Source organism: Xiphophorus maculatus, chromosome 12 (genome assembly GCF_002775205.1).
Source record: "Xiphophorus maculatus strain JP 163 A chromosome 12, X_maculatus-5.0-male, whole genome shotgun sequence".
NCBI classification, from domain to species: Eukaryota; Metazoa; Chordata; class Actinopteri; order Cyprinodontiformes; family Poeciliidae; genus Xiphophorus; species Xiphophorus maculatus.
In genome coordinates, this window is record NC_036454.1 from 17,133,892 (window position 1) to 17,151,408 (window position 17,517).

At 40.5% G+C, this 17,517-nt stretch overlaps 1 protein-coding gene across 4 annotated transcripts in view; it reads left to right on the forward strand.

Annotated features, from left to right (window-relative positions):
- Positions 1-17,517, forward strand: part of pitpnm2 (phosphatidylinositol transfer protein membrane associated 2) — a 55,727-nt gene that overhangs the window by 33,028 nt on the left and 5,182 nt on the right. The window contains exons 8-25 of one of the 4 annotated variants that reach the window (XM_023343003.1): positions 3,285-3,389; positions 3,472-3,533; positions 4,899-5,143; positions 5,311-5,500; positions 6,737-6,856; positions 6,988-7,202; positions 8,028-8,203; positions 8,371-8,541; positions 10,015-10,167; positions 13,196-13,360; positions 14,663-14,935; positions 15,413-15,561; positions 15,661-15,777; positions 16,225-16,341; positions 16,429-16,577; positions 16,734-16,883; positions 16,987-17,167; positions 17,291-17,419. In XM_023343003.1, coding sequence (XP_023198771.1) covers positions 3,285-3,389; positions 3,472-3,533; positions 4,899-5,143; positions 5,311-5,500; positions 6,737-6,856; positions 6,988-7,202; positions 8,028-8,203; positions 8,371-8,541; positions 10,015-10,167; positions 13,196-13,360; positions 14,663-14,935; positions 15,413-15,561; positions 15,661-15,777; positions 16,225-16,341; positions 16,429-16,577; positions 16,734-16,883; positions 16,987-17,167; positions 17,291-17,419 — 2,867 coding nt within the window. The remainder of the gene's footprint in view (positions 1-3,284; positions 3,390-3,471; positions 3,534-4,898; positions 5,144-5,310; positions 5,501-6,736; positions 6,857-6,987; positions 7,203-8,027; positions 8,204-8,370; positions 8,542-10,014; positions 10,168-13,195; positions 13,361-14,662; positions 14,936-15,412; positions 15,562-15,660; positions 15,778-16,224; positions 16,342-16,428; positions 16,578-16,733; positions 16,884-16,986; positions 17,168-17,290; positions 17,420-17,517) is intronic. The other 3 variants (XM_014469085.2, XM_023343004.1, XM_023343005.1) reach the window with 3 other exon arrangements.

Genomic DNA, 17,517 nt, shown 5'->3' on the forward strand with positions numbered 1-17,517 from the left:
TTTTCAGCTAAACATTCTTTAAACTGCTTTTCCCCCCCTGCTTTCTAGCTTCTTCAACTGCTCAAGCTTAAAAGCTGCAGCTCAGTTTTTAAGCTTCCCAGATACCCAGCATACTTTGGGTCTGCAGCTGCAATAGAAGGGTGTGGTGCTGCAAACGCGCTACCAAGAAGGAAGAGGTGGCTGGATACTTGGGGCCACGTCTTTCCTCCTGATGTCCAACTCGGATATCAGTTCACCAAAACACTCGGCTCTTTTAAATGCACACAGACATCCAAGCAATACGCGTCCCTCTGGAAGCCATCGTTTGTGTGATGATGTCATGGGAAACATCTTTATTATTTTCACTCTGACTCTTCTAACTCAATAATCTCCATTCATTCCAAGTAGGGCAGAAAAGATTAATCATTTTCATCAGTTAATGAAATAATAATAAACTGTTTTAGTATTGTTTTAATAGTGGTTAATTGAAAGTCTACAGAATTTTTAAATATGATTAATTGATTGTCAGACTAATTGTTAGATTTATCGATTACTAAAATAATCATTAGTTGCAGCACTAACTCTAACTTCAACCTGTTTATGCTTGTGACTGGAAAACAGCAACTATGTTGACTTTTTGCTGGCATACAGTAACTGATTAAGTGATGCAGCAAATATCTTTAATATCAAATACTTTAGCTTTTTTTTTTTTTATCAAAACAATGTATTCATTACAGTTATAAATTCACAACAATTAGTGTTAGTGGTAACTGTGATGCTAGCAGTTATAGTATAATTGGGACTGTTTTGCTCATTTGCAGCAGCATGTACAGTTATTTCTTCTTGGAAAAATGTGTTAAAGTCTTAAAATAAATGGTTGCTATGGAGACTCGGTGACCCCCAAGGTGCAACTTTCTGCTGCAGATCTCCAGTAACAAGCTTTGGAGATATTTTACTTCCCTTATCATCCTGTTCTTTGTGCTTGGTGCTACATAGTTGCTCCACCAGCTTTGTTTGGCAAAGTTCCACTTTTTTAAGAATATTATTTTGACCACAGCTCTGAATATAGTGTATTTGCACGTTTAGGTGAGTGAATATTTCCTCACTTGTGAAACACACATTTGTCTTGCAGGGATGGCATGCCGTTTTGTCTTCCCCCATTTTGAAAAATTAAGGCTGTATCTCATATATTTGTCCCAAATTGAAACAGAAAGTTATGGCTCATGTTCAGTTCATCCCAAAGTTTTTTCTGTCAGGTTGAGGACATGACCCAGTGTCATCTGTTTCTTTGTGGACCTTGCTTTGTGTAATGGATCACAGTTCTGCCCCAATCATTTTTCCCTACATTCATACAGAAATGCTGTCATTTAAAGCTGAGACTGGATCTTTTACTCATTCTCTGGTCTCTTGACTATTTTAAATGGCTCTATTTAGAATAAAGACCCAAAGCATTAAAACTGCTGCTGTTGGAATTGATACAGGCAAAGTAAAAATATCAAAGATTACAAGCTGCTTTAAAGAATCTGCATTTATTGTATTATGTGTGTGTTATAGAGCTAATGTTTTAGTCCAGATGATCTAAAAACTGTAAAATATTTCTGTTTCAAAATCAGTAGCCAATTTCAGTTGTTTTGCAGAGGCAATTTTAATTAACATTTGCTATTTAAATGTCAAGAATGTCAGAGAAGCTACTAGAAATAAGACTTTAAAAGGTGAGTCTAGGTCGGCGTACTTGAGAAAGGAACCTTATTTATTGTGCAGAATGATGAAAGAAATTTCAGCTCAAGAACATCTGATGTTAATCACGTTTAATATGCATTCTTGGCCTTAATATTTGTTAAATATCAGTAAAAAATGACAATAGGTACTGTGTTCTGCTTAAACACAATGTTATAGTCTTGCAAAAAAAAAAAACAACACATAGTGAATAAAAGCATTGTTTGATCCTGGACAGGATGACACCACAAACATCTTTGAAATCACTTTTTGTCCCAGACTGTTTTACTGGGTGTTGCCTGTCTGCTTGTGTTTACTCTCTGGGGAACCTTGTAAAACTGCAGGTTTGTGATTGTAGGGATTTCTTATGAATTTTCTTGTGTTTCTTGTGGGTTTTCTGGAATGTGAATTGATTCCTTGCACTGTATTTCAGTTTGCTATGGTGCAGCAAAATTAACTTAATATGTTACAAAAGGAGCACATTACTGAAATGTTCCCATAGAGTAAATTATAAATGTAATTTAATAACACTTTTGGCCATTTGAAACCTTCCAGCTTCCTTAATAATGTGCTGTAAGAACAGCAGTTTATTGGGGGGAAAACGAGTATATATCCTCTTTAAAAGAAATGTTTATACTTGACATCAGAGCGACTACAAATTTACGACTTCACACTTGACAATGCTTGTCCTTATATACGCTTCATGGCCCTCACAGTGAGTGGTGCTTCAAATAAAGTGGCTAAAAGTGATGTTTATTCTATCTTGTTCTTTTTACTGTACTGCATACTAAGTACAAATAATAAGAAAAAGCTAACAAACTTGTCAAACTTCTTGAAGAAATGGCATGCACTTCAGGGGTAATAATAAATTTATAAACACTGGCAGAGGGTAATGCATAACCATATTTTAATTTTTTAACCCATAAATAAACCGGTTCATGGACGTTATGTTATTGCTAAATATTGTGATTGTATATAAATTACAATCAACCCACTTTTTCCTTCTTAACTTTGTTCATCTTTCATCACCTCTCTGAGCGTTTTGTTTTATGCTGTTCAGCATGCAAGTGCTGAACTATATTATTGGAAAGCAGCGTTTTAATGCATAGCAGCTGGAAAAAAATGAAGTAAATAATAAAAGTCATAAAATGCCTTAATCTGTCAAATAATTGAATTTATTTGTTTAATCTCTTTAAAGTCCTGATTTCACTTTATTTCTACTAATCAATTTCTGATTCTTGTTTGAGTTAGATGACTCTAATCAAACCAGTATAACCCAAAAGGAACATCCTAAGGTAGATATGAGTTGCTATGTCTTTTTAGTATACTGGCAGTGCAATATGAGAAATCTCTTTGAATTGTTGGTTGCCAAGCTTTTAAAAAATGTTAGGAATTTAAAAATCAGACAAAGGTCCCATACAAGATGACTCTATTTTGAGTCTAAAAAAAGCCAGGCACTAAATGACCAAAGCTACAGCAGTGACTGAATGAGAAATGGAAATTTATATTAAAAAAAATAACCAGCTCCTCATGGAGTCGCAACTAATTATTGTTTAATCCCACGCTATTTTCTGTTTTTGTGTCTTCAGAGGATCTCTCGGATGGTGAGGAGGTTTTCCCAAAAGAAATTGCCAAGTGGAACTCCAACGACTTCATGGACAAGATTGAAACTGTGGACACGGAGGAAAGTCCTGGTACGAAGAGCAGCACTGACCGAAGCTTCATACCCAACAGGAACTCTTCTCTAAAACTGTGTGTATAAAACTGTGTTTTCAGAGAACTTTAAGGAAATGAGCGTCGATTATGACAGAGCTTCGAGTGAGGACAGACTGGATGAGGTACGTGTGTGAAAATGTTTAAGAAACTAATGCAGCTTCTTCTGATGCTGCCCTGTCAAATATTAAGCATTCCTGAATAGGGCTGGGCAATAAATTAATGACAATATATATTGTGATGGATATTAATATCAATAGAAAAGTTCTAATAGAATTTCCAATAATTTCATGGAACATCCATCCAGAACCGCACAGCATTCTGGGGGATGTAGGCAGTGGAAACAGTTTAGCTGCTCAACCTCTCACAGCCAGCTAAGCATCGTTTGTGGCATCAACTAACTCACTCACTCTTTTGTTACCGAGCAACAACTTGTGGTTACCTAACAACAACCTGTTGAGTAACTTGCTCAGCAGCAGTTTAAGGTTTCACCACTTAAAAATAAAAAAAAACAGAGTGAAGTGAAAGGATAAAATGAATACAACAGCTTGAGAGGAAACTGCAAATAAAACAGGAAATGTCACATCACCAGTTTGGCAGTAGTTAAGATATTTAAAACAAGAAACTAATCAATATTGACTGATGTAAAATATGTTTTTTTCAGTCATATGGCCCAGCTCTATTCCTGAATAACAATACCCCCAAAAAATAAGTTCCCATAACCCAAACTTGCTAATGTCCATTTTTAGCCTAAGAACTAAATTAAATAGAAACGATGACCTTTAGCTCAGCTGGGTTTATGAGACTTTACGCTTTGGAGGATAAGAGAAAGGCCGTTTGTCCCTGAGCCTTTCTGTCCTCTTGTGTTCAGATGCGTGACTCTCTTAGCGGCCACGCCGATAGCTCTCCTATCCCCACCATCACGGTAACGAGGCACCAGTCAGTAAGTAAACATTTTGGCCCCATAGCACTTTGGGGCAGAGTAAGTCCCACAGGAAGCCCCACCCCCACCCAGTACTGACTGCCCCTCCCTTTTCCGTCACCATTGCCCAAACCCCGATCCATGTGTACCCCTCGACACCACCACCCTCTGTTCAACTCGCTTGTACTTGCAGTTGTGGCATTGATTGTGCGTTTATGGTGGTTCTTTGACAATGTGAAGTTTTGGATCGGACACACAAGACAAAACTACACATTACTCCATGCAGTTTATTGTGACATCCTCCAGAAGCATGATTGTTGTCATACAGGTGGAGGGTGGCTCTGCTCTGTCTCCCCCTCTCATGGCCCTCTGCCCCTCTATGGTTGTGAACAAAAGTCTGCTCTGTGGTACATTTGGAAAGCCTGACGCAGAATGTCATCTACAATAACTGAGGGACGTTTTTGTTAGCAAGGGGAAAACCCTCTGTCTTTGGTCATGATGATAAACCAAGCAAAGTATCAAAACATTCTCCGTGCATCACCTTCACCGCAATTCTGCCGTCCCTTAGGAGAGTTCGCCTCAGCAGAGTCTGCAGGCTTCCAAGATCCATGTCTTGATACTGGTTCTGCACGGAGGGAACATCCTGGACACGGGCGGAGGGGACCAGAACAGCAAGCAGGCCGACGTCAACACCATCAGCACAGCGTTTGACACAGTCATGCGTGTTCACTACCCCGCTGCGCTCGGCCGCATCGCCATCCGCTTGGTGCCCTGCCCCGCCATCTGTGCCGAGGCCTTCTCTCTGGTCTCTAAGTAAGAGAAAACACTTGCACACATTTATATCTGCAGGCTCCAGGCAGTGTTTTGACTGAGGGTTTGTTGTCATTGGCTGTTTCTCTTACATAAAAGTCCAGCTTATGACTCAGGTCATCTCCTCTTCCTTGGTTTATTTACTTAAGCTCCTCCTTCCTCTTTTGCAGCCTGAGCCCTTACAGCTATGATGAGGGATATCTGTCCAGCAGCCAGGACCACATCCCGCTCGCAGCTCTGCCTCTGCTGGCCACCTCGTCTCCACAGTACCAGGACGCCTTGGCCACTGTCATTGTTCGCGCCAACCAGGTGTATTCTGAGTTTATTAAGTCTCAGGATGGAGCGACCTTCTCTGGCCAGGTCAGATGGTGTTCAGAACCGGGACATGGCTGTTCATTTCTCAGATTAGGTTCTTATTGATAGTTTTGCTGGTAAAGTTATTCATAGACTCTTCACATTTTACAACCACATACATTAGCATGTTTTAGTGGGAAGTGGTAGACAAATACAAAGTGGTACATTATTGTTGAGTGGATTAAAAATTGTACAAGTAAAGATAAACAGATCTGAACCTAACATGTGAATTTGTATTCAGTTCCCCTTATTCAACCTTGTGCTATAATTACAGCTGCAAGTGCTTCAGAGTATCTCTCTCTACCAGCTCTGCACGTCTAGAAAGTGAAATCTTTGCCAATTTTTCTTTGCTAAATGGAACAATCTTAGTCAGATCTGATTGAAAGCATATGAACAATAATTCAAACTTCTACAGTTTCTCAATTGGAAACTTTTTACACAGTCCAAGTCTTTTGGAGCCACTTTATCCCTGAACTATCTGCTGTGTTAGTCTTCATGATGCTGTTTGTTGTCTAATGAACCTCTGAGGTCTTCACAGAGCAGCTGGTTTTATACTGAGATTAAATTGTGCACAGTTGCACTTTATTTGCAAATTAGGTGAGATCTGAGAGCATGTCATTAAGTTTAGAGGTATCAGAGTAAAGGGGACAAAATACAAATGCACACAACCTTTTGCAGATATTTATTTTTAAAGGAATTTAAAACGATGCGTTACTTTTAGTTCTACTTCTATTATGTAAGACTTTGTTTTGATCTGTTACATAGCAGCTTCTGCTTTTTGGTCTTGCTTTGTAGTTCTGCAGACTTTTTAGAGTTCTCTAGTTGAATCCTTTCTTCCAGTCAGTGTACCTGAACAGCAGATCCTTTTGGGCCGGGTGTGCTTTAAAGATAAATGCAAGAGAAGAATAAAAGAAGAAGCATCTAGCATCCAAAAAACTTTTGCAGATGAAGGACATCTGAAAGTTGTCTTCAAAAAACAAGATACAAATCTGGCTCATCCTTCAGTTAATCAGTAATCAGATATTGAACCAGAAAATACTCACAAAGCAGCCAAAGACCAAAGATATTCTTTGATTAACCTTCAGAAACATTTAATGTCTATTGATCAAGGCCACTTTAATAGATTACTTAGATGAAAATCTTTTAAAAAATGTAATGACTTAAGACTTTTAGACAGCACAATATACTATTTCTACTTTTTGATATTTTGTGAACCTTCTTTCTGATGTTTGACCTGTGCAGGTTTGCCTCATTGGGGACTGTGTGGGAGGAATCCTGGGGTTTGATGCTCTCTGTAACAGCACCCCCACGGTAAATGAAAGCCAGAACAGCAGCCGCAGAGGCAGCGTCATCAGCGTGCAGGTAGGAGACGTTCACATCCTAAAGGCACATCAAACACATTTTTTATTAACTGATCAATTTATGGACATATTTATCATCTGTAAGTTGTTGAGGTTTTCTTTCTGTCATTGTGATTCGTCCTCCTCATGTAGGACCAGGACCTTCTCTCTCCCGGCATCATCATCAACAGCGGACATGGGTCATCATCCCCAACACTGGAGAGCAGCCGCCACCTGAGTCGCAGTAACATTGATATTCCTCGTGTCACTTCAAGCGATGACACCAAGAGGCAGCTGCCCCGTAAGAGAAGCGACTCGTCCACCTACGAACTGGACACAATTAAACAACACCAAGCTTTTCTGTCCAGGTGAGCGACACTTACCTGAGGAACTATTTCCTTCTGACACGTTTCAGTTCTTACTTAATGCCAGGTTTGCTGAATATGCTGTGATAGTAGCGTGCTTTTTCAACTGTATTTACAACCTAGAACATTTTAGTATTTTTTCCACCTTACAAACACAACCTTTTGCCTGTTTTACCAGGATTTTAGGTGACCAACCTATATAAAGTACTAGCTGCCACCCATTTGGATTTTGTCCTTTTTAACAACTTTCCACATCTGAATAACTTGGACACAACATAGATCATCTTTGAGTGTCAGTTGTTAAGTCTTCCCACAGATTTTCAATTGGACTTGGCTCTGGACTTTGACTAAGTCATTCTAGTCAAAGCGTAACCATTATAGCTCTGACTGGAAGTTTATTGTTGCCTGCTGGAATGTTGATCTCAAGCATTGATCTGCCTCCAAATGGTTTTCTTCTTGGCTTGCCCTGAATTGGATACAGGATACTTTGTTTCATTGTCTTCATGATGTTAGCTAATGTTTTTTAAATCAAACCTCAGAGGCTTTTAGATCCAAGTGCAGGTGGACACTTTTTGCTGCTCAGGAGACAAAAGAAATACACTGGAGTTTATTTAGAGTCTGATACAAATTTACTCCACACTTCTAGATGTTTTTATATGTTAAAAAGAAAGTATCATTTCCTTCCACTTCACATTGTGCATTTATTTTGTGTTGATCTAAGATTTATGGTAGTGACATGACAAAAAGTGAAAGTAACTCAAGGCATTTGAATGTGGCAGCAAGTGCCTGAATGACTAACAGCTGTGTGATTACATTTTTTTTTTCCAGCTTGCACTCTAGCGTCCTTAAGAGCGACGCAGCGTCCCGCAGGTCGAGCAGCAGCACCATGCTGGACGGAAGCTCCCTGGGGAAGTTTGACTTTGAGGTGTCAGACTTTTTCCTGTTTGGTTCTCCGCTGGGCTTGGTGCTGGCCCTGAGGAAGACTGTGATCCCTATGCTGGATGGTGAGCTTCTTCGTTAAGAGGAATGCAGTAGTTTTAAGTGAATAATGTGTTTGGGCATAAAAATTTATATTAAAGATGCCTCTGCTGGACAGCCTTTAATTTTTTTTTTTTCATCTGATTTTGTCTGCTCTTCCCTCCCATGTCTTTGGTTGGATTTCCCCCTCTAGTGGCCCAGCTGAGGCCGGCCTGTCAGCAGGTCTATAACTTGTTCCACCCGGCTGATCCCTCTGCCTCCCGCCTGGAGCCTCTGCTGGAGCGGAAATTTCACCTCCTCCCTCCTTTTAGCGTTCCCCGTTACCAACGCTTCCCCCTTGGAGACGGAAACTCGGCCTTGCTGGGTGAGTTCCTTGCAGGAGCGATGAATGGAGGCAAAAACTGAGTGAAACAATTGAGACCTGCCGGGTTCATCACAAGCACAAATGCAGAATTTCATACAGTAGATTTATTTTAATTTCTCCCTTTGAAGGAGACATTTTCATTGTAAGCAGCTGTCCTGTTCGTCGCACACAGCACATGTCTTAGTAGCACACCATGAGTCCACTCACATAGGACACTGTCTCAGAGAAAAATGCTACATTTTTCTACTGTTTGTCTTCTGTGAAGCAGGTTATTCATCTAAATGTGGTCACAGTCCTGATTTTGATTTCTGTTTTGGACGCTCATTTTAATAGAGTAACCTTTAGAACCTCCAATAGTCCTATTTGGCTGTCGATGTTTAGTTTAAATGAACCAACTAGTTACTAAAACAAGTTTTATCCTCAGATTTAAGTTTCAAATTTTCTAAGATCCAGGGCTTAGTGATCAGAAAATATTCACTGCTGTCCACATTTCTTATCTTACAGCCTTACTCCAAAATATATTTTTTAAAAATGGCAATTTTTGCTAATTTATGAAATAACAACTCCTCAAAAATCATCTGTATATCAGATTTCACTTCTTTTGCTCAGCATTTTTAGCAGCAGTTCTTCTTTAAGTGCTGATGAGCTTGACATATATAGTTTTGTGTATATTTGCCCATTTTTCTCTGCAGATCTTCTCAATCTCGGTCAGGATGGATGGGCAGCGTCGGTAGATGGCCATTTAAATTTTTTCCAGACATATTAAATTAAATTTACTGTAACTCCAGGTCCTGGCTGAGCCACCGGAGGATATTCACAGAGATCCCCTGAAGCCACCCCTTTATTATCTGAGTATTGTAAGATGAGATCATCAGCACTCTGGAGATGTTTCTTTTAGTTTTGGCTGCTGTCATCTTAACCTCAATGAAAGCATAATCAGTGAAGGCAAGTTGCCATGAATGTCATGAAGAATGCAGTAAAACCTTGTGCGTATAATTTTTAATTTTCATTTTTATAAATTTGCTGAAAAATGAAAAAAAAAAAAAAATTTTTACTTTGTAATTATGAGATCTTGTGTTTAGAATATGTTTAGAAATTGATATTTAATCACTTTTGGAATGAGGCTGTAAAAACAAATGTCTGGGCGGAAATGAGCTGCAGTAATACTTTTATCAGTATTTATCTATCAGTGATTATCAGCATTATCTAGCTTCTTGTCTTTTATGTGTGGTTGTAAAACTGGTTATTATGACCATTCAAACTGTAAAACAGTTGTAGTCTAGAAGTGAGGTCCACTAAGGGCTTGCCTTTCGTTTTATGTCCAGTTGTTCTTGCTTCATATGTTTTTGTGTCTTCCCTGTCTCCTTTCCTTCCTCCTCTCTCGGTCTCCTGTTCCCATATCTGCACACCCGGCCCTTCAAAAACCACCCCCGACCTCTGCCCTTCCTCCTGCTCCTCCACCTCCCTCTGTAGTGGAGACAGTCCAGAGCAACGCTCAGCTACTACTCGATAGCGGGCCCCCCCTGTCCTTTCGCTGTCAGGAGACCATCAGTGAGACCTGCATTCCTGTTCCTGTGCTAAACTGGCAGGAGAACTCCCTGAAAGCCACACCCGCCACCTTGGAGTGTGTGTAGCCTCTCCTGTTCACCTCCATCTTTCTCCACCCTCAGTCATTCACTCCCTGCATTTGTGCTTTGTTCTCTTCACATCCTCGTCTTTCTGTCATGTGCTTTGAAATCCAGATTGATTATGCGTTTGCTTTAGATATTGTCTGAATGTTTCCATTGCTGTTGTTGCAAGAGTTATGAGATATGACTCGTGTAACTGCTCACACTTTATCAATTGTTTTTCCAAACTGGAATGAACATGCAACGTTTTCAGTGAGTTTTAAAACATTCATTGGGTACACAAGTTTAAATTTAATATGGATTTTAAAATTCTGAATATATACATACACCGAAACAAAAATTTAGTTAAGTTTCCCTTACCAGGTTTCAGAGAAATGGCACACTATTTGTTTAAATGAGAAATTTCCTGGATATCTGCCTGGCTGGACATTTACCTAAAAGGGTAGAGGTCATTTTGACTGATTGGTTTCAGTGTTGAAGAAATGGGGAGCTCCTATTGTGGCAGGCTTCTGCATCATAAGTGTACACAGAAGAGAAAGGACACTGGATCTTTCTCCCAGCAACTGAACAACTGTTGTTTACATCCTAGCATAGTTTAACATTTAACATATTCTTCTTAACAGTCTAATACTAACACTTTTTTCTTTTGCCAAAGCCATGCCAGATGGTAAAAGGCGTGGGATTTATAGTGCCATTTTACAGCACAATCAAATGGCTATAAAGTGCTATTTTATAACCATTTGGTTGTTGTAATAATAACAACCCAAGGTAACAACATTACCTTGGGTTGTTATAAAAATACCAAACATGACTTCACAATTTTGGTGACTTGAAATTGGGTTTCTGTCTCAAAAAAGTCGTTTTTACATAACCCTCCCCTTTAAAGTGAGCAAAGTCAGTATTGCTGTGTGTTTGGGATTATTGTTTTTATTGTGGCCCTCAGGTTAAAAGAAATTGATGGTTTGAAGCATCAGGATCCATCAAGGTGCTAGCCTGTCCTAAGCTGGAAGATGCTCAAAAACCAGTGTCCTCATCCACAGTGAATTAAGTTAAACATTAATGTGGATTTAGAGGCTGCTGACTGAAAAAGACTCCCCTGCTTCAAAATGGACTCCTTCAAACTTGACTGAATTTTTTTCTGCTGGTCCCATGGAGAAGCCAAATGCTTTTGGGGAAAGTTAGAAGGAGGTCAGAAGAAGTAAACATTAAGCCACGTATTAGTGCTGCAGTCAAAAACACCGAACCTGAGACCGAGTCAAGCCCAAACAAGTCCAGGACCAACATCCAACCATTGAGAGACTATCGTCACCACTTATGCCATAACCATAGCATGTGTTGCATCACATGGTTAATGAAACATTAATAATCTAACTGTTAACAGGGCCCTGGACTAACTGGTTGGACTGGTTTGCCTAACTCACTCAGGCCGCCGCCTTGCCACAGCATTTAGGTGAACCAAATCAAAACAGTCAAACATACAAAAACAATAAGTTAAGCAAATTAAACAGACAAGTCAGTGTTTATCACACAACTCTTGAGAGTTTATGACAACTCTGGTGTGATAAATCCAGGCAAATATTTCTGGGCCGTCATTGACTGCAGACAGAGTGACTTCAGGCAGCAGGTGGCACTGGAGAACCTGATTCATTCATTCTTTCCCCATGTTTTACAGACAAAAGCATCAACATGTTTGCCCTGGAAAATGTTTCTCCCTTTGGTTTTATCTTCAGCTCTTAGCTGCCCTGGTGGCAACATTGAAATGTAAAAAGTACAAAACTTAAGACCAGCAGTTGTCTCGAGTAACACAACACGACCACACTGACGAGAAGCATGCTGGGATTAGACACATTGCATAACTGTCAAGCATGGTGGTGGGAGAATCATGTTGAGGGTAGTACTACCACCACTGGTAGTAAAACATACCATACTCAAAATGAGTAGGATCACTCATTTCCTCACTCACTGTGAGGGTCTGTTTCAATGCAACCAAAACACTTAACGAAGGTGGACTTCCTCCATTTTCTTAAAACCTGGACACAAGGGCAACGATCTGAAAACACATCCAGCCTGGTCTCAGAATAAACGGAGCAGGCTGATTTTTACTCTTCCAGAACAGCCAGACGTTCTTCCCTTTGAAAATGCTTTAAAGGTGGTCTGTGAGAACATCCGAATCATTTCTTCCTTTTGTGACAAGTGTGTAAAATATGCAACCAGAGGCTTATTTATTTTGCTAAGGAAACATTTCTCTAAATATTAATGAGGAGGACATGGATATTTTTGAGCCTGTTTGTGTACATATGACTCAAGGAAACGCACAATATATTCAAACCTGTGCACTACATAAAGTGAATCTTTAAAAGCTCTGAAATAATATGGTAACTGTGTTCGGGTCATGTAGCTTGAACTGAGGTTCTCTTTAATTTAAACAAAAATCCCTACAAGTGGATGCATCAAGCCATGGAAACACTCATTCACGTTTGTCTACAGAGCGTCTGCTGTGGTGTGTTTGGAGGGTGTACGCATTTGTGTTTGTGTTGTGCTGTTAAAGCCAAGCTCTGTGATTTGAGGTTTCTTGATGTTTTTTTGTGTTTAGAGGTTAATTCGTCTGTCGACTTTCAGGAGAGTCGATCATGCTCGCTGTGCTGCTTGTGGTGCTTTGTTTGCTCAACATGAAGCTCTGATGATCTACATTTTTAATATGCTGCCTTATGTTTTCTATTGGTGATACGGGTTGTCTTAGTTTTATAAAATCTCAGCATAATTTATCAAATAATTCACTAGATGTTTAATCTAAATCTTTCCTAGCGGACAATCTTACACCCTGACATTAATTTTAATATTTGTAGCATTTTACTGTCTGTGTATTCACATGTCAGTCGGCTGGAGAACCCCGGCCAGCATGTGGGTTCCTTGTGGTTTCACATTTCCCCCTGCAGTCACATGTTTCGCCTCCCTCCCCATCACTGTGAGGTACCTGTGTTACCTGTGTCTCTGTCTAATGGGATCTCCTTGTTTGGGCTCAATAGCGGATGTTGTTCAGTCTCATGGTGGTGTCTTCATGGACAGTTCGTACCCCTCATCCCCCATAATGGGCCCCTTCTCCAGGGGCCAACGGAGGGCCAGTGAGATCAGCATTGCCAGCCAGGTCTCAGGAATGGCAGACAGTTTCACTGCCACCAACATAGCCAACAGTAAGTGTTCTGAACATCCACCAGTCTCTCTTTCTCTCTCTTTCTTCCACTCACACAAACACGACTCCAGTTAGTTCCACTCCTTCTCTCTCGCTCTCAGGCCAACTTTTCTCTATTTCTGCGCAACTAGTTTCTCCTTCTAGCTCTCCTACATCCTCCTCCTCTCAACCCTGGTACTCTGACTCTACACACACCCTACACTCCATCTGGAGCTAACTAGTTGGTCAGATGCAGCTTCTTGCAAAAGTATTTATACCTCTTGAATTTTCTCACATCTTGTTCTCCTTCCAAGCACAAACTTTGCTGTGTCTTACTGGGATTTTATGCAATAGAAACAAAGAAGTCCATAATTTTAAATAACATAAAGTAGAGGTGCGGATTTATTGCATCGCCGTTGTCACAATGAATTTCAATTAATGATGTTTTAAAATAACAAAATTCTCCATACTGTCAGGAATATTTTCATTATTTTCTGCACCATTTGTTAAACAAATAATTAAGAATGAGCAGCCAGACTGAACAGCTATTGTTCCCTGGTGTCCTCCATCCAAACCAACCAACTCTTCTTTGCATCTATGCACTACTTTTTTTGGTCTATCACATATAATCCCAATAAGACACAATGTTTGTGTTGTAACGGGACAAAATGTGCAAAGGTTTAAAGGGTAAATTTTTACATTTTGCAAGGAACTGTAAACACAAATCCTGCACTTCTTTCTGACTGTCAGACAGTCATTGAACCGTTTCCCCCTATATTCTCTGACAAAGACCCAGTAAGATCAGAGTCCTCCAGAAGAGCAAGCTTAGTGCCACTTTTCACTGTCTGTCTTAGTTTTATCCACTGTCTAAATGTAAATGCAATGACCAAGTACTGCATTTATCTAATGTTTCAGTGCATGTGGACACCAATCTCCCTCCCTAAGCCATTTCCACCTCCTGCTGCGGTGTGCGCTGAGATAATCAGCATTCTGTTTTCTCTTTGTATTACTGTTAACCAAAGTTCACCCCTATTTTTACTTTCTTTTCTTTTTTTGTCTCACATTATAACCTAAGATGGGTTTGGTGCACATTTTGAACAATTTAAAAAAATACATTTTGCCACTACAACATCAGGTGTTCAACAGCATCACCTTGCCACGATGCTTTAACCTTTACTAACAGCTGCTTAGAAATTCACAACTCTGTGTAAATGAGCCTCTCTCTAATGAATGCATCTCTTTGTCACACTTTAAACTGTCTTTTCTGTTATATATGCATCCATTTTATCACATGGTTTTCTGTTTGTTTTTTTTCCCTGTGTAGCCAAATCAGAGCAGATTAGCCAATCCAATAAGATCAGTCTGTTCTCCCAACTTGCCCTAACATCCCAAAACTTGTTCTCCATAAAAAATCCTCTGAAGTCCTATAAAAAAGCCGAGGGTGACCTGACTGACGAAGATCTGAGTTTTCACACAGAGACAGATTCAGGCGAAAGTCTAAGTTCCATCTACCAGTACGACAGCATTGAATCATGCAGGCTGGACTGTGCTATAAGTGACCTGGTGTCGCTGGACTCCCAAGCTGAAGCTGATGAAGGTATTTTTTCTCAAGTTGGAAAAATCACAGCAATTATCCAAAAGCTTCATTCTGCTCCTGCAGAAAGCTTTTTTTTTCTTTTTCCTGGGATTCTTTCCAAATGGGCTTCTGAAGGACACAGCCACAAGCACTTTCACTCAGCGGGAACAATGTTCAGATCTTAATTTTGCACTTTGGTATAATAGCCCTCACTAACATGATTAAACTCTTGGAGCTGGTCATGAAATTACTCATCAGTTCTAACTGTCTCTTTCCGTTTTGATGCAGCGCATGATTTCTTACTACAATAATCAAAAACACCTTTCTTTCTCACCTGCAGCTGAAGAAGTGAAGCTGATTTTTTAATTAATTAATTAATTTATTTTTTGGAAATTTGTTTTGTGGGTTTTAAGGGTGATGCACCTTTCTATGCCAGCACTTTCTGCTAGAGTTTCATCTTGTGGACCTGCACTCTATTCAACTCGTTCCCATTTGCAGTTGCAGCACGCTGGTGGGGCACAAAGCGCCTGGACTTTGCTCTGTACTGCCCCGATGCTCTGACTGCCTTTCCCACAGTGGCTTTGCCGCACCTCTTCCACGCTTCCTACTGGGAATCCACAGATGTTGTATCTTTCCTCCTGAGGCAGGTGAGTTGCCCCAACCATTTTTTTTTGTATCCTGTTGTTTAACGGAAAGCTACTTTTTCAGGGATTCATCGGATGAACCGGTTAAATCTCTGCTCTTAGGTCATGAGGCATGAAAACTCCAGCATTCTGGAGCTGGATGGGAAGGAAGTGTCGGAGTTTACCCCCTCTAAGCCTCGGGAGAAGTGGCTCCGGAAGAGGACTCACGTCAAGATCCGGGTGGGTGTGAAATCAAGAAAACAGGCCAGTTTGAGACGACTTAGGAACATTAATCTGCTGCAGAGGAATGCTTTCAGTTTGCTATCAAGATCTTGGATTCAAATGTAGGGAAAAGTATTCACATCCCTCAAACTTTACACCAGAAAAATTCACAGTATGTTATTAAGATTAATTGGCAAACGCAGAATAGTGATTGAATATGAAGCAGATGGAAGAATGTGCCGACATATTACCATTTCACTGCAGTATACTTATTGTTTGGGATTTTCTTAAAATCCAAAGAAAATACATTGAATTTGGCACTGAAAGTGTACATTTTGCATGCAGCTGTAGGTCACTTGACTTTGACTTTTCTATGTAAATTTCTAAGGAGAAAACATGTTTTTTTTGTCCTTGTTTTTAAAAAAACACCCTTTCTAACTTGGTTTATTTTTACTCCAATGGCAGAACGTGACTGCCAACCATCGAGTGAATGACGCCGTGTTCCCTGAAGACAGCCAGCAGGTCATCACGGGTCGCTTCATGTACGGCCCTCTGGACATGGTGACTCTAGCTGGGGAGAAGGTAATCATGCACGCATGGCAGCAGAACTGGCTGTCTGAAAACTTTTAGTTTTCAAACATCATGTTTGAGTCTTGAATTCTTGCACAGGTCGACCTTCACATCATGACCCAGCCTCCGTCAGGAGAGTGGGTGTTCTTCAGCACACAAGTGACCCAAAGCAGCGGCCGCGTGTCGTTTAACATCCCAGAGGAGAAGCGTCTGGGCATCGGAGTCTACCCTGTAAAAATGGTTGTCAGGTAACTTCATCTTCTCAGCCTTTAAACATCAAACTGACTCTGTGTCATGATTTATTGAAATATTCCTGCCTTCTGTGCATCTTGTTGATGTGAATCTTTAGATATAATCCTGTCCTTTGGTTTAGTTTTCATTCTCTTCTGGCTTTTCCTCCCCAGAGGCGACCACACGTTTGCAGACAGCTACCTGACTGTTGTTCCACGTGGCACAGAGTTTGTGGTGTTCAGCATCGACGGGTCATTCGCCGCCAGCGTCTCAATCATGGGTAGCGATCCGAAGGTCAGGGCAGGAGCTGTGGACGTCGTCAGGTATCCGAGTCATCCCATAAAACTTTCTGTAGCTCCAAGATATCACTTAAATAATATAAAAAAAACATCACTTTGTGTCCTCTGCTGCTTCACCTCGTCACAGACACTGGCAGGATTTAGGTTATTTGATCATCTATGTGACGGGGCGTCCAGACATGCAGAAGCAGCGGGTGGTGGCCTGGCTGTCTCAGCACAACTTCCCACACGGCATCGTCTCCTTCTGCGACGGATTAGTCCACGACCCGCTCAGGCACAAGGCCAACTTCCTCAAAACACTGACAGAGGTAAGTTGTACGTACTTCAGGTTATCAACAGGTGCAGACAAATATGTTGGGGATCTTCAGACAATTTTTTTTTTTTAATTTAGAAAGAAAATAATTTCTCTCCTGCCTGTTGGCTGATTTCAGTCTAATATGAAGATCTTTGCTGGATATGGATCAACCAAAGACATCTCTGTCTACACCTCCATCGGCATTCCTCCTTCTCAGATCTACATCGTCGGCAGACCCTCGAAGAAGATGCAGAACCAGTGCCAGGTGCCGCTCAGAGGCTCTTAAAACAGACTGATTCAACACGGCACCTTCTGCTACCAATTAGGGCTGAAGTGATTAATTGGATTAAATGTGATTAATCA